The following is an 18874-nucleotide window of genomic DNA, read 5'->3' on the forward strand; positions in this document are numbered from 1 at the left end:
CCTGATCGTATGCGTCTTGGTGTAGTCGTTTGAGTTAGCACACTACCAAAGTATTGACGGCGACTCGTCAAGTCAAGACATCTGCATCCGACTCGCAACGACTCTGCAAGCAGCGGTTTTTCTTTGCAGAATGGCCCATTTCGGCATGCATACAAGCAAGTATATGTTAGGTGGTTCCTTGATTTTGCGGTTTCTCTAATTTCCCCTTCGTTTCTGTGTTTTTTTCGACCGCCCATCTTCCAGCGATGCTCTTCAGGTCATTGGATGGTGAGTCGGGCTACAATCTCTCGTCCGGCGGCAAACGACGGCATCTTCTCTCGCTACAAGGTTGGCTTTGTTAGCCTTTTGCATACCAGCGTCAGAATAGTTTTTCTTCGTCGAAGCGTGCTATTCGGCCGGGTGGGTCCTCGTTTTTACCGTTCGGATGCGTCTTGTTTTTGCTTTGCGTTCAAGAAAAAGACAAAAAAAAAGGAAGAGGGACATGCTGAGCGACCGACCGGCTCTGTAATGGAATGGAGGGGGTCGGCATGGGTGGTCATTTCGAACAGGTCAAGCGGCGAATACTAGGCTAGGTTGAGCAGATCAATAAAACATTTGCTCGACAATGGTCCAAGCAACGGGGGATGTGAGAATGAAAGTGATGTGGATGTGCGGTGGGATGTGCGGGCATGGGGCAAGGGGACCCCTCGACGTGGTTTACTCGAAGGTCGACCCGACGTGCACGACACGCGCAACTGCAGCCGACGTCCGAGGTGCCATGCGCGCTGTTTCCAGCCACATACGACGCCAACCACTCACGCCCCCGTTGCCGCAGCGCCTGATCCAACCCTACGAGCACTAACTATCTTCTGACCCGGACTTTTTGTATCCCTACCGTTTTCCTAGAGTTGCTGTTGCACACCCTGCCAGCTTGTTATCCTGCCTGCCAACCGGAACGGCCTGACCACTGCTCCCTGTGGCTCCCAATGGCGTCACCCGCCCATTTGGCACCAAATGGCTCCAGCAGCTCTCCTCGCCCACAACTCAACGCCATGCAGTCCTCGCCTTCTGTCGTCATGAATGGCCACTTTGCCTCGGTGGGCGACAAGTCCACGGGGAAACACTACGAGCATGGCATCCAAGTCATCGATGAGAACAAGGAGTTCAAGTAAGACCTTTGCTCAACCATGCCCGATTGAGCATCCTCTAACTCGCGCCGCAGCCAACAGCTATCCTCCTACCTCGACGCCGAAAAGGTCACAAAATCTGGCTTCAAATACCACCTGATATCCGTTTTTGGCTCGCAGAGCACCGGCAAGTCGACGCTGCTCAACCACCTGTTCAAGACGTCGTTTGGTGTCATGTCGGAAAATGAGCGTCGACAAACAACCAAGGGCATCTGGATGTCAAAGAACAAGCGCGAAAACAACAATGACAAGGCCATGGCGGATAACATCCTGGTCATGGACGTCGAGGGCACCGATGGCAGGGAACGCGGCGAGGACCAAGACTTTGAGCGGAAAAGCGCCCTCTTTGCGCTTGCGACCAGCGAGGTCTTGCTTGTAAACATTTGGGAGCATCAAGTTGGTCTCTACCAAGGCGCGAATATGGGTCTCCTCAAAACCGTCTTTGAGGTCAACCTGCAACTCTTTCTCAAGGACAGCAAGTGTGTTTCTACTGCCCCTGCTGTCGATTTTGTGCTAATCATCCAGGTCTGCACCGCGCTCGCTCCTCTTCTTCGTCATTCGCGATCACATTGGCAATACTCCACTCGTAAACCTCAAGAATACCCTCCTTCAAGACATGTCGCGCATTTGGTCCACCCTCGCAAAACCCAAGGGCCTCGAGAACTCCAAGATTGAAGACTACTTTGATTTCGCATTCGCCGCTCTACCGCACAAGATTTTACAACCAGAGAAATTCGTCGAGGAGGTGGAAAAGCTCAGCACAAGATTTAGAGAAGGATACAAGGACCCCAAGCTCGCCGAAGTCATGGACGAGGGAGACCAGGCCGTTTTCCTGCCCGAATACCACCGGCGCATACCTGCAGATGGCTTCTCTCCCTACGCCGAGGGCATTTGGGATCAGATTGTGAACAACAAAGATCTCGACCTCCCCACGCAGCAAGAACTCCTGGCGCAATTTAGATGCGACGAAATTTCCAGAGAGGTCTTGGTCGTGTTTGACGAGCTCATCACACCGCTGGAAGACAAGCAAGCCGAGGGCGTGCGATCAGGCACGCCTCTGACCATTTCCGGGCTGGGTCAGACCATGAACAGCGCGCGCGTGGCAGCACTCAAGAACTTTGAAACCGAGGCGTCACGTTACCACAAGGGCGTCTACGCTCGCAAGTCTAAGGAATTGGTTGGCAAGATTGACGCCCGCCTTAAAGCGTTGTTTGCGGGTCAATTGAGCGCGGCGCACAAGTCGGGTGTCCACGAATTCTCCGAGTCTGTAAGCGCGGCGGTCAAGTCGGGGCAGAAGAAGGGAAGCAACTACGACTTTGCCCAGATTGTGGACAGCCAAAAGAAGCTTGCGCTGGAAAAGTTTGAAAAGGAGGCAAAGGCTTCGGTGGTCGATGGCGCGTCGTGGAGCAATTATAGCCAGGAGCTCAACCTCTACAAGAAGGATCTCGATGACGTATCGGCACGTCTTCGGAAAGAGGAGATGCGCCGCTTGGCAACCCGCGTCGAGCGCTGGGTGCGGTCACGCTTGAACGAGTCTGTTGGTCTCGAATTCAACAAGCTTGGTTCTGGGCGTGGCGGTTCGGGTGCCCCTGAAACTGGTGAGAGGCACACAGCTGCCACGGAAAAGGAGCTCTGGGATAGGATATGGAAGGTCTTTACCGACACAGTCTCGGATGCAGAGACTCGCTTCACGGAGCGCGCCCGCAGCTTTGATGCGTCGCCCGACGAAGTCGAGGTCGGCCTGTGGCGCCTCCGACGGAAGAGCTGGGGCTGCCTGCGCGCCAAGCTCGACGAGGAGACGATGGAGGGCAACATCCTGCTTAAGCTCCGCGAGAACTTCGAGGACAAGTTCCGCTACGACGACACGGGCGTGCCGCGCATCTGGCGGCCCACGGACGACATCGAAGGCATCTACACGCGCGCCCGCGAATCCACCCTCACTTTGATCCCGCTCCTCGCACGCTTCAGGCTGTCGAGCACGTCGGCGCCGCCGCCCCTCGACGCCTGGATCGGCGCGCCCCCGGCCACGGTCACGGCCGCCGACGAGGAGGACCTCGCTCCCATCGGCGGCGTCGATGAGGAAGAGGGCAAGAGCCTCGAGGAGGAAATGACCGTCTTGACCGACTCGAAGCAGGCGGATCTGGGCGTGCGCTTCAAGAAGACGGCCGATGGCGTGTATGTCGAGGCGAAGCGCAGTGCCATTGGCGCTGTTGCGCAGATTCCCATCTACTTTTACGGCTTGTTGCTCGCGCTGGGCTGGAACGAGTTCATTGCCGGTAAGTCCTTCCTTCTCCCAGCCCCCTACCCCCTCCACCAAAACATTGCCTCGCCAGCACAAGAGAACCGAGAAATGGCAGCCGCTAACACGTCTACTCCTGACAGTCCTCCGCAACCCCATCTACTTCCTTTTCCTGATAGTTCTGGGCATCGGCGCGTACGTGACGTACACGCTCAACCTGTGGGGCCCGATGCTGCGCATGGCCAACGCGGCGTCGGCGCAGGGCCTCGAGGTGTTCAAGGAGCGCCTGCGCGAGTTCCTCGAGAGCACCGACACGGGCCGCCAGGCCATGGCCATGGGCGGACGCAACGACACCGATGGCATCCGCATGGACGAGCTCGATGGCCGTGGGAAGAAGGCTGCGCCGCAAGCAAAGGACGATGATGATCTTGATGAGATATGATGTGGCGTGGTGTGGAGGTGAGGCGAGGCGAGCGGTGTTGGACTGACTGACTGATTGATCGAGTTGGTTTGCGTTGCGTTGGGTTGTTGCGTTTGGAAGTCATGTGCAGCGGACGGGGCAGGCGCGTGCGAGACCATTCTGTGCGGCGTTTTGTTGGGCCTGCCTTTTTTTTCTTCTTCCTCTTTCTCTTGTATTGTAGACTTCTACCGATTGATTGATGGTGGGGAAGTCGGTCTTCGGTCTGTCGGCATGTCACTGACTGCTACCATTGCCACTACTGTCACTGTGGCTGTCACCAGCTGAAGCTGCCGTCCGACTACCCGGCCATGCACCCATGCGGCTTGCGAGCGTGTGCGTTCGTGTTTTGGTGCTCTGGTGTTGGATGTGTGTGGCGGCCTGGCTGCCTGGCGGGCTTGGTAGGCTATATCCATATCCTGTTTTGTTCCATCCCAAGCGAGTGAGTGAGCTGCGGAAGCGGGCTTTAAGCTTTTTTGGACTCTGGAGCAGCATTGCCATCGAAGGTCACTGCAGATGGCTGCATGCTTCCTGCATGTTGAGCCTAGAGAGACGGATTAAGAAGGCCGCTTATATTTCCGGCGGCTCCTGTGTTTGAGTAACTGACTTCTGATATTTACGTTACTGACTCCCATGCCTATTATTAGGGGTTTGTTTGCGCTCACCTTTGCGCTTGTTTGCTGGCTTGTGATGTTTGATCTTTGGTTTGATGTTTACCTGCTGGATTAGGGAGGTGTCGTCACTGCTTGCTTACTTCTCACCTCTGGTGATGGCGATAATGAACGCGATCTGGTGACTGCATGCGGTTGATTGCTTGGATGGGTAGTTTCTAGGGCTGCAGGGGAATGGAAAAACTTTTTATTAGGGACGTGTAGGTTGTTATTTAATCAGTTATTTACCGGATCCACCCTATTCAAGTGTCTTTGGCCCCAATCTATAGGCTAGTTCTTGATCCGACCTATTTTTATTCAAATCCTGACAAAAGACTTGCTTAGGATAAGGGAGAGGGTTAGATTTGGGTTCGGGTAGGGTGCTAGGGCATCTGGCCAAGTCAATGCGCCCTTCTAGTAAGATGTCTGGGAATCTCTTCTATGTTACTTGACAGGTAGGGTTCGGGTTGGGTCAGGTGGATTGAGACCCACCCTGTGGATTCAGACCAAAACCAAAGTGAATAGGTGGATTGACATTGTGTCTCTTGTTTTATCTGGGTGTGTGCGCCTACAAGGACGCCTACTGGACGCGCGGACTGATGACGTCAGAGGTGACTGCGCTGGACGGAGCGCCCATACCTCCTCCTTTATCAGGGCTCGACACCACCCTGACCGACCAATTATGGCATCGCCTTGCAAATTGCGCGCAGGTGGGCGCCACTACTGGGTCTTATTGGGCATGCAAGTCAGTCATTCAATATTGGGGGCCAAGCCTTGTCTACTCCAACTTCCCCCACTCCTCGCCCCCTCGCACTCCTCGCTCCTCCGACTTTCTGTCCACCTCTGCGCCTCTTTTCATGGACACTATCCGGCAAATTTTCTGCAGTGGTCCCAGGCATGGACTCTGCAATTCTCCAGAGCACCTGGGGCGTGATTGCCCTGACCGCTCTTACCGGTCTGATGGCATTTATCGTTTTCTTGCGAGTCATCAATGCAACAACAAATTCTCTCTCGCAGAATCGCCTACCCAAAGTCGAGACGGTCCATGACAAGCTGCGCTTGGGGCCAGAGAGTGTTTTTCGTGTCCAAGGCCTCCCTTTCACCCACGAAGGCCGCCATGTCGATGCAGGAGAGGCTGAAAAGATGATCCGGAAAGCCCTCGACGTTGACAGCAAGATCGAAGTGGATGTGCATTCTCTTGCGCAGCTTCCTTCACCTCCCTCTCAAACGGCGACCGTCACATTCTCAGAAATACCCCCGGCATTGTATCTCAGGATGCAAAAACATAGCGACCCTGAATTCACATTCCGGAGCTCCACCGGGATGGTGCGTTTGACCGTGGACACCCACTTCAAAGGATTTACTCCCTTGCAGTCACCATCAGACGCAAATTACAGTCTTGAGTAAGTGACATGAATAGATTGCTGCAATTACGGACTGATGACCGTCCCAGTGTGATTGCTCTACCGGGGCTGGGTGGTCACCCGTTTTGGTCATTCAAAGCGAGAGAGAATGACTTCATGTGGCTTCGGGATGGCCTGCGGGAGTCTCTACCAGCCGCGCGTGTCTTTACCTATGGTTACGATACCCGTCTGCAAAGGAGCAACTCGTTCCAGAGTCTCCAAGACTTAGGCTTAAGGTTCGGCCATGCTCTCGTGTCGCAGATCAGAGCGGGAAGAAGAGTGGGTGGAACAATAACAGAAATAGTGATATTTGCTAATTTCTTGACAGGCATCACAAGCCATGAGACCGATTGTGTTTATTGGCCAAAGCCTTGGGGGTCTTGTGGTGAAAGAGGTAAATATTTGACATCTTCATCTATAGGAACACCTCTAACATTTCAAAGGCACTTTGCAAGCTTGCCGATGGCCGAGATGAAGAGGCCAATGTTCTCAAATGTGTCGAAGCAATATTTTTCTTCGGCACCCCCAATTCGGGCATGGATATATCTTCATTGATACCGATAGTCAGCGGCCAACCAAACGAACAATTTCTGCGATCTGTAGAAAAGGAATCGACAGACTTGCGGCGACTGGGGAAAAATTGGCACGAGATCACTCAACATGAGGCCAGCAAATACGTTTCACCAACCCTGAGGATCTTCTCCTTTTATGAGACAGTGAGATCACCAACCGCCGCTCAGAATGTGCGTCTTCACCAACTCACAAATCCCTGTTGATGGAGAAGCTAATGTTTGGTCTCAGTACAGCGGAGAATGGAAAATGACTGGACCACCGACTGTTCTCGTGGAAAGAACCTCAGCAACACATGGTCGACCTTGGGAAACCGGCGACAACTCTTTTGTAATACCAGTTAACAGGTCCCACTCAGACATGGCGAAATTTAAGTCTGCCAGCGACGACGTGTACGGAGACATCGTGTCTTGGCTAGAGGAAATTCTGGGAATCAATCAGTCAAGTTAGTCGAACTATAATTATCTTCAATATGGAACTAAACGAATATGTCAGGTTACATTGATGGACGGCTGTCTCAGAAGGAGAATGAGCTACTCAGCAAATGCCAAGCGTCTCTGTACTTTCCTGATCAAGAAACCCACAGGCACCAAATCACTAATGCGAAGAATAATACCTGCGAATGGATTCTAAAGGACAAAACCTTCACTTATTGGGTCAATAGCTCCTCAGAGCCGTTCCTTTGGATTGAGGGACATGCCGGCGCCGGGAAATCGACCGTACTAAAATACGCTCTCCGACAATATGAGTCAGATCCGCCACACCGGGCAATCGTAGCCTCTTATTTCTTCTACGGTCGTGGCACAAAACTCCAGAAGACCCCTCAAGGTCTTTATCAAAAGCTGCTCTATCAGTTACTACCGCACTTCCCTCGGACCTTTTGGGGCCTTATTTCGCGCTGCGAAGAACAAAACAAAAATCAGCCCCGGAATTCTTGGACTTGGACCTTGGAAGAACTCAGAACGTTATTGTATCAGCACCTCCCAGAGGCTTGTCAGCAACGACCAATCACAATTTTTATTGACGCCCTTGACGAGTGTCCTGGTGCCAGCTCAGATTCAATGCAGACAGATCTAGACGATGGTCCTGGAACTGATAGAGGCGAACTGGTCCAATTCATCCAGACGCTCTCCGATCTTGATCAGACAGGAAAGCTGAAAGTATGCGTTTCGTGCCGATACTACCCAAATCTTTTTACCCGGGGATGGAGAATACCCGTGGAGAAAGGGAACCGTCAAGACATTGCAACATACGTCAAACACGAATTGTCCTCCCTCAAAAATATCGATCAAGCCAGTATTGAGAACCAAATCATCACAAGGGCCCAAGGGATATTCCAATGGGCAGTCCTGGTTTCGGTCAAGGCGATTCAAATGAGCAAAGAAGGCAGAACGGCCAAGATGATTGAGTCTGCGATTGCAGATGTCCCAAAAAGCCTGGACAAACTTTACGAAGGTCTCCTCCTTGAAAATGAGGACGACCGTGAACAGACTCTCAGGCTTCTCCAGTGGATCTGCTATAGCGAAGAGCCGCTCAACCTCTTGCAGTTGAGGTGGATCTTGGTCTTGTCTCCAGCAATGAAAGAACAATCAATTGAAGATTGCATCAATGGTCCGGAATACAGGACGAGCCCGGAACAAGTTTGTAGCGCCATCAGATATTTGTCAAAGGGTCTGGTTGAGTTCCACCCTGATTCTGATTACAGGCCCTACATGACAGACTTCCCCACAATCTTTCGTCAACCTGCCAGATTCTACAGAGCACTCAGCAAACAGGAAACGATGCTCTTTCGCGACCATTCCTTTGAACTTGATCCCCTATGGCTTCAGAAGGCCTTTTTGGTACACCAGTCGGTCAAGGACTACTTGTGCCAGAAAGGCTTACTTAAGCTAGAGAAATTAGCAGAAAATGTGAATCTAGAAGGTCGAGCTCATGCTACGATTGCAAGATCCTGCTTGAGTTACATCTTCCTACAACCACAAGAATCTAAGAATGAGATTCTTTCCGACTACCAGGAAATATGGATATTCCACTGTTTCAAGCGCCATGTGGTTCTCGCAGAACAGGAGGGAATGGACCAACTGCCCATTCTACAAGACTTCTGTTCACTATGCCACCAAACCAGGCTTTCTCGGTTCCAAGAATGCTTGATAGATTGGGACAGAAATTTTATGGCGTTTTACAAAGATAGAGGGACGATAGATCTCCCCGCGCCAAAACAACGCCGCAGCTTGAAACTCGTCTTGGCCGAGCTCCATGCAGCGCGGCCATTCCTTGGTCTTCCATTTTTGCTAGCACACTGCGGCATCACTAGTGCGCTACAACATCTGTTAGAGTACAACGACAATCGATTGAAGAACAGAGTCAATAGTGCTGGCAGCTCTGAGATTGTTGCTCGCATAATCACAAGCATTTCGTCGAAATCGGACTCAACAGACCTCGAAATTTTACCGAGTGGTCTCGTAAACCTCAACCCAAAATCTCGGAACGGCAATTGGACACCGCTTCACATCGCCACATATCATGGCTATGCTGACATTGTGAAGTGCCTTCTAAAGTGTCCAACTGTCAATCCTAATGAACAAGACAGAAAAGGTCTCACGGCACTTCATCACGCAGTCAGCAACAACCAAAGCGAGGTTGTTGATACTCTGCTAAACTTTGATACCGTGGACCCGTTGACAAGGAATCAATTTGGCGCCACCTTGCTCCACTTCGCTGCAGCCAGGGAAAATTTAGAGGCTGTTCAAATGCTACTCGTAGACGGAAGAATAAGCCCGGAAGAAAAGGACAGCAGGGGTCAAACCGTCATATCGTACGCGACGTCTGTATTGAGGGTGCTCTACGACTCATACATGTATCGGGTCAAGAATTCGAGAAGAATTTTTACGCCCTGGCCTGACCAATTATCCGACTCACGCGAAGAGTTCTACAACCAATACCTGAATAGTCGGCCGGAAGAACATAGGCCCAAGCCTCAACCATTGTCCTTGGACGAGTGGCAAAAATTCATGGAACTTGGTACACCGGATCAAGACAAAATTCCGGATCGAAAGAGAATCTTTGCTGCCAAAATAATCCTCGAAATATTGGAAATGGATAGTCGCAGAAGATCAGAGGCCAAAAAAGATCTTCAAGATCTCAATGAGACCGCAGAAAAGGCATCTGGTCAGCAAACAAATTAGCAAAGGTGCATGGATGTGCTCGCGTAGATTCGTCTCTATCTACTGCTTTTTGTCTCAAATCCAGCTTAACCAGTGAAAGTCTTAAGCACACTGCAGCAATGAAAATGTCTGGACATATCGCATGCTCAGATGACCTAGCCTCGATGCGAGTGGAATGTTGGGGTTGGAATTGTCAAAGTCGTCAAGCGGTATAGGAGGTATGCAAGTCAAAGGAGATAGATGATGAAAGTATATGGAGGCCGGGGGAGGATGAAATTCGAAACTAAGGGGTTTCTTCATGCAGCAATCTCACGCCATGTAATCAGACCCCTAGTTGTGCAACAAAGCCGTCGAAGGCATTTGCTCAGGACTGCGCCACGCCACTACTATGGCTCGTGTGTACCACATTGGTGGAGTGCATCTGACGGTGACGCTGAGGCTACCAAGCAGCTGCAGAACGCAGCCTAAGCCTCGCTCCAGCCTCGCCTCGTTCAGCAACCTCTTTTCATGTCCCCAACATCCTTCAACTTTGCTCAGCATCCTTTTCCATGAGTTTGTTGTCTCTGTGGGGTCTCAATCATGGAGCCTTTGATTGTTGCCCTTACCATAATCGCTGGTCTTCTCGCAATCGACATCTGCTTGCGAGTTTTCGAAGTCACCGGGCATGGATTCTCTCGACATGCCCCTCGCAATAACGCCGCACCCCATCATCGGAACAATTCTCCTAGCGAAGTCACTGAATCTGAACTCCGCACGACTCAGAACAGGTCGTCTTTTGATGAGCACGCAACACTAAGGATCGTCGAAGACACTAAACCATCGCGCGTCCCTGACGCAACGCCTACGGATCGACCCGGAGCTGATACAGAGCCAAATGATACTCCTCATTCTCTTGTGGACCAACCGTCGGATACAATCGAGATTCAGGCAAATAATGAGCGTCCAAAAAACGTCGAGAAGCCAGGAAATCGAAAACTTCAGCGGAGACTTGGGTCAGAGACCGTCTTTCGTCTGTCAGGGTTGCCGATCAACCACAACGGCTCGTATTTTGATGAAATTCAAACAAAAGCCGTAATTGGCAGAGCTTTCAGTGTTGATGAAACGGCAATCTTCGTTGATTCGCTTGCAAACATGCCAGCATCACAGTGCCAGATGGCCACGATTCGTTTCTCAAACGTTCCGCTGGAGGTGGAACGAAAGATCAACAGTGACGGCCAACTTACCGTCATATGTCGAGCTTCGGAGAATGCTACTGAGGGACTGACCTTGTTTCTGGATGTTCACTTTGAGAGCTTCACTCCCTTGTATTCTCCGCGGAACCCTGATCTTGAGTAAGTGCTAAGTGGACCACAGGAAAATGTCTAACGACAACTTTGCCAGTGTAATAGCTTTGCCTGGATTAGGTGGACACCCCTTTGGATCCTTCAAGGCCAGGGGAAAGGACTACATGTGGCTTCGAGACGGTCTGCCAAAGTCCCTGCCTTCTGCTCGAGTTCACATCTATGGCTACGATTCGCACTTGCAGAACAGTGATTCTTTCCAACACCTCCAAGACTTGGGCTTGAAATTTGCGCATGCCCTGATTGCGCTGCGCAAAAATTGTCAAAAGGTTGAGCCCCGAGAAGAATGATCATTTGACTTATTTGGACTGACAATGTTTTAGGAACGTACAGGTAGCAGGATGTTTGCCCTGATTGGACAAAGCCTTGGAGGTCTTGTTATCAAAGAGTTTATTCCCTGGACCTGACCTTGATCAACGTTTGCTAATATAAGTAAGGCGCTGTGTCATCTTTTCGACCACCCTGACTCGCACGACGAAGATTTCGCTTTCAAATACGTGACAGCAGTCTTCTTTTTTGGGACCCCGAACTCGGGCATGGATATATCTTCGTTGGTTCCAATGGTTACCGGTCAGCCAAACGAGCCATTCCTGCGATCAATAGGAAGAGATTCGGCAGTTCTGGAGGAATTGTCAAAAAGGTGGGATAAGACTACCACAACCGATAGGAATTGCTGGCCGAAATTTTCCATCTACTCTTTCTACGAGACCAAGGAGTCACCGACGGCTGTGGACGTATGGGTACTCTACTCCGACACATAGATCCATATGATTGACGTATTCCAGGTGAATGGGCAGTGGAAAATGATCGGACCACCTGTTGCTCTCGTGGACAAGAATTCTGCAATCCATGCAAGACCTCGGGAGGCAAGGGACAACAACATTCACGTACCGATTGACTCCACCCACTCGGACATGGCAAAATTCAAATCCTCTCATGATGGTGCATATAGAGACAACGTCGTGCCCTGGTTGAGAAACATAGTGGACCAAAAGAAAACGAGTTAGTAGGGTTCTGATCGTTTAGCGCGCTCTCAATTGACATTTTCTATAGGAAGAATAGAAGTAATCCGGTGGGGGTTGAGCAGCATCAGCACCAACCTGGAAAGACGAGGGTACTGATCTTCTGACGCGCTCTCAATTGACATTTTCTATAGGGAGAGTAGAAGTACTCTGGTGGGGGTTGAGCAGCATCAGCATCAACCTGGAAAGACTGCTGAATCCCAAATGACTTCACGGAGAAAACCCAAACATTAGAAACGGAGACGGAAAAATTTTGCAAAATCTAGCCATATCTTCTTACGCTATATTCCAATATTTGAAGTAGCTCAGTCAGCGCAGAATCCATTGCAACACCCCCAGCAAGGTTTCGTTATTCGTATTCCTCACCAAGCCAGAGCATTCGGGGACGATGAACAGGACCATTTCGTTGTTGCCGCGCTGGTTGTTATCGCGTGTCGCTGCTATCATCATCGTGATTGTGCAGACCTCCCAATGCTGAATTATGTGATCCCTAGGGGATTATACAATCCCAACCTTTGAATTCATTGAGTTTGAATCAATGTGAGCCCCGAAGTACAATACAAATCTGACTGTACGCAATTCCCTGTCCGCCTTCAGAAGGCTCTATAGCCCTTCGCGCTTGCCAAGGGATAATATCGGCACCAACATAGCAGGAGCCAGACCCCTCCGTACCAAAAACTGAACAAGTCTTTCTTCCCTTAGGTTCCCCTCTCGCCTCGCCTCCCATCAAAACCCCTTCCAGATCCAGACACTTATCCCATGAGCAGACTCTTACCACGCCATATCCAATTAATTCCAGCTTGCTCAAAGACCACATTGCGAGCCCGTCGTATCGGGATATGAACGGTTGATTCAGAAAGACTTGCTTGCTTGCTGCTGACTTGTTGCTTGCTGCTGACTTGTTGCTTGCTGGCTATCTACATGGCGCGTAGCGTGTGTGTGATGGGTCTTTGCTATCCCTGCTTAAAGTATTGACTTTTGCGTAGCGGACAGGCGACGATTGCGAAAGATGTGGGAGAAAGGATGGGGTGGGGGGGGGGAAGTGGTGGAAGCGGTGGAAGACGAAAGCAGAAATGGCGGGATTACTGGTTATGTAACAGAGTTTGATGCCTCGACACACCACACACCACCACACATGGCATCCGTACATGTAGACAGACGCAATGACGCTACTAGGTACTTCAGTCCACCGGGTGCGGTAGCTCGCCCTGCCCCGCATCTCCTCAGACGTCTACTTCTCTTCTCACGCTGCCGCGGCAGGCTCAATCTCCACCTTCGGCACGCGACACCACGCACTACCCACATCCTGCGCCTCGCTCTTGCCCTTCTCCTTCTCCTCCCCAACACCATGCTTCTCCTCACCACCAAAGACAACCCTGACGCCGCTCCTGCCCGCCAACTCCTTCACGCCCTCCTCGCCCCGCTTACCGAGCTTCCCCAACTGGTCGCCCAGCAATCCGACCCGCACGCACGCCCGCATCGACGCTACGTGCTCACGCTCCCAGCACTGCGCTGCGCTTTCGGCGCGGGCGGCCGTCGGCCCAAGCTCTTTGGCAGCCGTGAAATGTGCCTTTGCGCTGGGGATCAACTTTGCGATGTCTCGGGAGAGAAGGTCGCAGATGTCGGAGAGGGGGCGCGTCAGGCCGTTGTTGACGGTGCTAGCTTCTTCGCCATCGACGTTGTCTTCGGCGCCTTCGTGTTGTGATGCTGCTGCTGCTGCTGCTGCTGCGTCGGCTGAGGCTGGGGCATCCCACCAATTCCACGGCCCAAACGGCTGAATCTCTTCCTCGAACTTGTCGGGCAGCGGCAGCTGCGGCGTGTCGATGCCCAAGAACGGCTTCATGCGTAACTCGAACCGCAGCGCGGCGGAGCCAAACGGGCGCGTGGGCAGTGGGACCGCGCGCAGGTAGAGCAGGAGCTGGTAGATGTCTGACAGGGCTTCAGCGAGGGCGGCGGTGGCGCGTGCCGTGTAGAGCGCCGACTCGATGGCCGTGATTGTGGAGAGGAGACAAGGTGGAGCGGTAGAGGGAGTGTCGAGGACGGTCGCGTGCTGCTCGCGGATGGAGGAGAGAATGCGCTGCAGTAGGTTGGCACGCTCCGACGAGATGGTGCTGAGCCAGAAGTACATGCCGGCGTACTCGTCGGGCAGGTAGATGTCTTGCTCGAAGCCGAGTTGCACCACCCATTCCATGATGCGCAGCTTTTGGTGGTAGGCCCATGAGGTAAGAGGATACTGCAGGCAGCCGGTCGAGATGGCATGGAGCCGCTGGTCGAGCACTTCGGTCTGGCTGTAGGTCAGCAGACGTTGAGATGAAGATGTATTCAATCGGAAAATGAATTCTTTGTAGCTCAGAATCGTCGAAACTCACGTCAAGCTGCAGGTTGTGAAAGGTGATGAGATTATGGCAAAGCAAACGCCGTGTGCGGCACCGATTCTGACAGAGACTTGTCCAAAAGTCAAGAAAGGCCTAGACCAATTAGCCATCGAATTTCATTTCCGAGTCCAAAACTCACGGGCACTGCTTTGGCAGTAAATGTGTTGATGATCTCGGCCATGACAGCGCGATTGTCGCTAGGTATGAGAGGGTTGGGCGACAATTCTATTGTCCAGTTCACCGGATCCAGGATTGGGTCATTACAGAGCGTTAGATCGGCAATATCTCTCCGTATCAGCTCTTCGTACATCTCGTCGGCGTTTCCAAAAACAAGATTGGAGAGACAGGCTCGAGAGTATGCAAGTGGTTGCGGTTTCCGAGAATTGAACGCCCATATAAATGTCTTTTGATCCGTCAGAGTCACGGTTCCGAGTATGGGGACATGGTTACTCACCAATATCTCTTGAGGTCCTATCTTTTGTAGCTGCGTTCCTCGGACTACTTCCAGATTATCCTGACAAAGCTCGTTCAAGATTCGACAAGCGAGGGCAAAGTCCAACTCCACGACTGGTCTCGGAGGGACTGTGCTTGCAAGTCGACGCTGAATCTTGGAACTGAACGCCTCCTTGACGGGACGGCCAAGCGAGTGTGTCTCCTCGACTTTTCGAATGATGTCAGCAACATCATTCCACCCATCTTGGGTTTGATCCAGTGGGATTTCGGGCGATGTTACTTGGAGCAAGGCTGTCCGAAGCTCAAGCCGGGACACGAGTGCATCGACGACTTCTTTGCTAGCGTTCAATTCACCGCTGAACTAGAGTCAGAATTGTCCCAGATACACTGAAGGACGACTTACTCCTGTTGCCACTCCGATTGAAGCGACTGCGTGACTTGGGCCAAGATATCTCCAATCTCTTGCTCGGAAAATCTAGTAAGTAGCTGCCTGACATACGTGTGGGTGGAAAAATCTTCCTCTTCAAAGTAGTCTCGTGAGGTGACTCTCTGGACGACATTATCGCAGTACTTGATCAAGCCCAGGATGTAGGCCCACAGCACGTAGTGCATTCGCGGTTTTCCAGGAGGAAAGGGGTCGGGATCCAACAAGCGGCCGGTCCGCCGATCACGACGGGAGAAGAAGGAGTCAGCTAGCTCTCTGGGCTCCGGGTACAGCACTCGATCAATGTGCACCGAGATGAAGAGGGTCTGAGAGAGAGGGTAGCCTTGATGCCAGGCCATTTCGTAGCAAAAGAGCTGGTCCATGATGCCGAGCACCTCTTCTGGGAGAAGATCTTTTTGGACGTCGTAATCCTCTTCGAGAGTTTCCCCAGGAGCAAGGAATCCGCTGTCCATTTTGGGGTCCATAATCTGGGACAATGTGAGAAGTGGAAGAAATGAAGAGTGAGTAGTCCTACCTCCAGGGCTCCAACCGACTCGAAAAGCGTAAAGAATTCATCTTTGACGAGCTGGCCCGTCTCGAGGGCTGCGTATGGTTAGCCAAGGAAATGGATTGACGTGGTAGATTGAAGCGCGATGGCCAAGAAAAACCAAAAAACGAAGAAATGAAAAGATGGAGATGGCAATAGCATTACCTGAACATGCTGCCGTAAAGTGGGCAGTAATGTCAACGCCCTTTGGCTGACTGCCAGGAACGGGCCTCGACTTGATTTTCATCTGCGAAAGAGCAGGGTTGGCGGGCTGCTGCTGTGCGACGCCTGGTCGAAGAAGACACGCGCATCAGCAGTCTGGGTCTGGAGTAAGGCGTGAGAGGCTCACCATTGCTCTGCAAGGCGGCGAGCTCGTCCTCTAGTCGGAGGCGCGCTGTCTCTGTCGGCGGCCGTTAGCATCACGAGCGGGCCTGCGGGGACCACGAACGGAAGGCGGTCAGCGGCTGGCAGACCTTGAGATACGTCGTCGTCGCAGTCATCAGGCGGCTTAGGACGGTCGGGCTCAGGTGTCATGATGCGGCATGCACGGAATTCTCACAGGCACAAGACATGTGTGGTGATGTAGTTTGGGTGGAAGGAAGAGGTGAGGTTGGCATTGATGGAGCTTCGCTTCTACGCAAACGCAGCGCCCGTCGGCCGCCGCATCATACAAAATGCACTCCAGTAACCCGCACTAGCCGCATCCCATCTCCGCCGTCCTTCCTTCCACATGCCTTCGATTCCCTTTTCCGTCGCCATGCTTCTATCGTGTGCAGTGTTGCGCTTAGGCAGAGCCCTGGGAAGCAGCCTCGGTGGCAGCAGCAGCGTTGGCCGACGCCAGGCTCTTGTTGTCGCCTTGCTTGCCGTCCTTGACTGCCCATCAGCTTCCCTCCCACCGTCATATCAGCCGTTGTGTCCACTCACCGTCCACTTGGCGAACCTGAGCTCCATCTCGCCGCGACGCTCGGCAGCAATCCTCTTGTCCTCCTTGAGGGAACGGCGGACGGCGCGGGATGCGGCCGCAAGGTAGCGGTTGTAACTGTCCAGCAGCCATTGTCAGCGCTTCGAGGCCCGGAGTGACAGATTTCGGGGTCCGTACGAGAGACCGGCGGATTTCCAGGCGAAAGTCATGGTGATTGCGGCGGTAAAGGTTGTTGGAGTTGGGTTGGGCGGTCGGTAGCGCCTCGAGCTTGCAGGGCTCCGAAGTTCGTCGGCCGGAGCTTGAGCGGAGGATCCCCATCACGTGACGCCCCTCCCTGCAGCGGGGAGCATTCCTTTTATTGATATGATTGCATTGCGGCTGCTACGCTCTCCTCTATCTTGCCCAATGCATCGCTATTAAGGAAATGAAATTCTCGGTGTATCCACAAGGCAGCTCTAGAGAATAAATAATGGTACAACTCAACCAACCCTCATTTTCTCTAAATCCCTATCTACACCCTCAGGCCGAGCTCGTCAGCGTACGGCAGAACGAAAAGGTCACCAACAGTCGAAACGGAAGCCTTCTTCTCGAGCAGCTCCTTGGCAGCAGTCTTGACAGACTCCTCGGAAACCGCGTCAATCTTGAGGGCGCTCTCGTCGAGCTGGTAAGGCTTGCCGCTCTGGACGAGACCAGCGCCGGTCAGCTCGAGGCTGCCAAAGACGGTCTGGCCGTGCTCAAGCTCGAGGAACTTGGCGCGAGCCTTGGCCTTTTGAATGTCCTCGGCCTTGATGTTGCCAGCGGCAATCTCCTGAATGGTCTTGACAGACTCGGCAGCGGCGCCAGCAACGTCGCTTGCGGAACCGTTGATGGTGACGGTTAGGAGACCAGAGTCAGAGTAGATTTGGCTCTTGGTGTCGATGCGTGCGCTCGAGTACTTCTCAGCAGCCTTGGCGAGCAGAGTGAAGCCGGGAGTCCACTTGATCTGGGACTTGCCGCCCAGGAGAGCACCGATGACGGCAACCTCGGGCTTGTAGGCGGAACCGGTGAAGGAGCCAGAGCCGGAGAAACCAAGGACCATGGTGTTGCCGCCAGCGTGGGCAATGCGCTCCTCACCACCAAAGTACTGGGTCTGGGGGCTGGAGAGAGGGCTGGCGGTAGCGGGAACCTCGGGGAAGAATTCGCGAACCCACTTGGTGAGCTCCGAGTGCTCGGCGCCGTTGGCAACGACGGCAATGTTGGACTTGGAGTAGGCCTGGGCAGCAAACTCGGCGACGGCGTCGGCGCTGAGGTACTTGGAGTAGGCGGTCGTGGAGGTGGGGACAACGGGGTTGCCGAGACCACGGTGGAAGGCCAGAGCGTGGGCAGAGTTGATGGCAAGAGTCTCGGTGCTGGCAAGAGCCTTCTTGTGCGCCAGCTGGATGAGCGGGAGAACCTCCTCGTTCAGGGTGTGGGCTTCACAACATCAGCAATATCCTCAATTTCCTGCTTCATTGTACGCACTGGGGTACTTGGTCTGGGTGACGACCTCGGAGAGGAGCTCGACAAAGTAGGGCAGGTCATCCCTCAGGAACTTGGTCGAGAGGACGAGGTTCTCGCGGGAGTGAAAGGGCAAAAGCTCAGCGCCGAGGAGTTCGGATTCGCGGGTGATGCGGATGGTGGAGCGCTTTTCGGTGCTCTGAAAAGTCCTTTTGCGTCAGCGCAGGCTCATTGCAGAGGTGAATACATGTGCACCTTGAAAGCGTATTTCTCGAGGGCCTCGGTCAGACCGGGCAGCGGCTGGTACCTCGTACCGGCCTTGGAGACGACGGCCAGGGTGGTGGTAGGGCCGGCCATGTCCCTGCTGGCGAACTTGACGCCGCTGGCATCGCCCGTCTCGTACTGGAAAGAGCCTGAGGCGGGAGCTGCGAGGCCACGGCGGCCGGCGGGCTGGACGCATTGGCGGCGCAGAGCGCGCTGGGCTTGACGTCCCAGAGACGAGCGCGACAGCATTGTGGCGGGGAGGGACGTCGGGAGACGGACGAGGGGTGGGCGTAGAGCAATGGTGATGGATGAACCTTTGGTTTTGCTACAGAGAATCGAAGTTGAACATGGCGCCGCTGACCCATGAGTCTTTTGATTGGCTGGCGCCTACTCCCGAGGCTC

General features: G+C 53.0%; 8 protein-coding genes across 8 annotated transcripts; 4 read left to right on the forward strand and 4 right to left on the reverse strand.

Annotated features, from left to right (window-relative positions):
• Nucleotides 1-1031: 1031 nt before the first annotated feature.
• BKA78DRAFT_251807 (protein sey1) lies at nt 1032-3847 on the forward strand (the record flags this gene model as incomplete). Its single annotated transcript, XM_066884680.1, has 4 exons — nt 1032-1147; nt 1202-1645; nt 1692-3442; nt 3549-3847. 4 exons carry the CDS (start codon nt 1032-1034, stop codon nt 3845-3847), a joined length of 2610 nt encoding a protein of 869 aa, XP_066744010.1.
• Nucleotides 3848-5409: 1562 nt separating this feature from the next.
• BKA78DRAFT_352549 (uncharacterized protein) lies at nt 5410-9670 on the forward strand (the record flags this gene model as incomplete). The annotated part of the gene is made up of 6 exons (XM_066891374.1): nt 5410-5915; nt 5966-6194; nt 6244-6309; nt 6359-6658; nt 6717-6930; nt 6981-9670. The coding sequence occupies 6 exons, from the start codon at nt 5410-5412 to the stop codon at nt 9668-9670; spliced, it is 4005 nt and encodes a 1334-aa protein (XP_066744011.1).
• A 400-nt stretch (nt 9671-10070) lies between these two features.
• On the forward strand, nt 10071-11016 carry BKA78DRAFT_129565 (uncharacterized protein). The gene has a single exon (XM_066882567.1). The coding sequence runs from the start codon at nt 10229-10231 to the stop codon at nt 10982-10984; it is 756 nt and encodes a 251-aa protein (XP_066744012.1). The 5' UTR covers nt 10071-10228; the 3' UTR covers nt 10985-11016.
• A 13-nt stretch (nt 11017-11029) lies between these two features.
• BKA78DRAFT_313461 (uncharacterized protein) lies at nt 11030-11333 on the reverse strand. The gene has a single exon (XM_066888384.1). The coding sequence runs from the start codon at nt 11281-11283 to the stop codon at nt 11074-11076; it is 210 nt and encodes a 69-aa protein (XP_066744013.1). The 5' UTR covers nt 11284-11333; the 3' UTR covers nt 11030-11073.
• Nucleotides 11334-11426: 93 nt separating this feature from the next.
• On the forward strand, nt 11427-12083 carry BKA78DRAFT_313462 (uncharacterized protein). Its single transcript, XM_066888385.1, has 2 exons — nt 11427-11991; nt 12043-12083. The coding sequence occupies exon 1, from the start codon at nt 11526-11528 to the stop codon at nt 11748-11750; it is 225 nt and encodes a 74-aa protein (XP_066744014.1). The 5' UTR covers nt 11427-11525; the 3' UTR covers nt 11751-11991; nt 12043-12083.
• A 794-nt stretch (nt 12084-12877) lies between these two features.
• Nucleotides 12878-16390, reverse strand: BKA78DRAFT_313466 (Mak10 subunit, NatC N-terminal acetyltransferase-domain-containing protein). Its single transcript, XM_066888386.1, has 9 exons — nt 16284-16390; nt 16160-16210; nt 15976-16098; nt 15799-15866; nt 15243-15751; nt 14841-15195; nt 14526-14789; nt 14381-14479; nt 12878-14295 (listed from the first exon to the last, which is right to left on the reverse strand). Exons 1-9 carry the CDS (start codon nt 16342-16344, stop codon nt 13255-13257), a joined length of 2571 nt encoding a protein of 856 aa, XP_066744015.1. The 5' UTR covers nt 16345-16390; the 3' UTR covers nt 12878-13254.
• On the reverse strand, nt 16391-16994 carry BKA78DRAFT_313470 (mitochondrial ATP synthase epsilon chain-domain-containing protein). Its single transcript, XM_066888387.1, has 3 exons — nt 16910-16994; nt 16735-16849; nt 16391-16678 (listed from the first exon to the last, which is right to left on the reverse strand). Exons 1-3 carry the CDS (start codon nt 16939-16941, stop codon nt 16595-16597), a joined length of 231 nt encoding a protein of 76 aa, XP_066744016.1. The 5' UTR covers nt 16942-16994; the 3' UTR covers nt 16391-16594.
• BKA78DRAFT_313473 (Metalloenzyme, LuxS/M16 peptidase-like protein) lies at nt 16995-18779 on the reverse strand. Its single transcript, XM_066888388.1, has 3 exons — nt 18464-18779; nt 18233-18407; nt 16995-18184 (listed from the first exon to the last, which is right to left on the reverse strand). The coding sequence occupies exons 1-3, from the start codon at nt 18719-18721 to the stop codon at nt 17244-17246; spliced, it is 1374 nt and encodes a 457-aa protein (XP_066744017.1). The 5' UTR covers nt 18722-18779; the 3' UTR covers nt 16995-17243.
• Nucleotides 18780-18874: the final 95 nt, after the last annotated feature.

This window comes from Phyllosticta capitalensis (assembly GCF_038381095.1).
Source record: "Phyllosticta capitalensis strain CBS 128856 chromosome Unknown BKA78scaffold_5, whole genome shotgun sequence".
Taxonomy (NCBI): Eukaryota; Fungi; Ascomycota; class Dothideomycetes; order Botryosphaeriales; family Phyllostictaceae; genus Phyllosticta; species Phyllosticta capitalensis.

Excerpts from the sequence above, each read along its gene's own strand:
- BKA78DRAFT_129565 (XM_066882567.1), top strand. The coding sequence starts at position 10,229 with ATGGAGCCTTTGATTGTTGCCCTTACCATAATCGCTGGTCTTCTCGCA.
- BKA78DRAFT_313461 (XM_066888384.1), bottom strand. The coding sequence starts at position 11,283 with ATGATCATTCTTCTCGGGGCTCAACCTTTTGACAATTTTTGCGCAGCG.
- BKA78DRAFT_313462 (XM_066888385.1), top strand. The coding sequence starts at position 11,526 with ATGGATATATCTTCGTTGGTTCCAATGGTTACCGGTCAGCCAAACGAG.
- BKA78DRAFT_313466 (XM_066888386.1), bottom strand. The coding sequence starts at position 16,344 with ATGACACCTGAGCCCGACCGTCCTAAGCCGCCTGATGACTGCGACGAC. Across the intron at positions 14,790-14,840 it reads TAGGACCTCAAGAGATATTG|ACATTTATATGGGCGTTCAA; the intron begins GTGAGTAACCAT and ends ACGGATCAAAAG. Across the intron at positions 14,296-14,380 it reads TTCACAACCTGCAGCTTGAC|ACCGAAGTGCTCGACCAGCG; the intron begins GTGAGTTTCGAC and ends ACCTACAGCCAG.
- BKA78DRAFT_313470 (XM_066888387.1), bottom strand. The coding sequence starts at position 16,941 with ATGACTTTCGCCTGGAAATCCGCCGGTCTCTC. Across the intron at positions 16,850-16,909 it reads TGGAAATCCGCCGGTCTCTC|TTACAACCGCTACCTTGCGG; the intron begins GTACGGACCCCG and ends GCTGCTGGACAG. Across the intron at positions 16,679-16,734 it reads TCAGGTTCGCCAAGTGGACG|GACGGCAAGCAAGGCGACAA; the intron begins GTGAGTGGACAC and ends TGGGCAGTCAAG.
- BKA78DRAFT_313473 (XM_066888388.1), bottom strand. The coding sequence starts at position 18,721 with ATGCTGTCGCGCTCGTCTCTGGGACGTCAAGCCCAGCGCGCTCTGCGC. Across the intron at positions 18,408-18,463 it reads TCGAGAAATACGCTTTCAAG|AGCACCGAAAAGCGCTCCAC; the intron begins GTGCACATGTAT and ends AGGACTTTTCAG. Across the intron at positions 18,185-18,232 it reads CACCCAGACCAAGTACCCCA|CCCACACCCTGAACGAGGAG; the intron begins GTGCGTACAATG and ends GATGTTGTGAAG.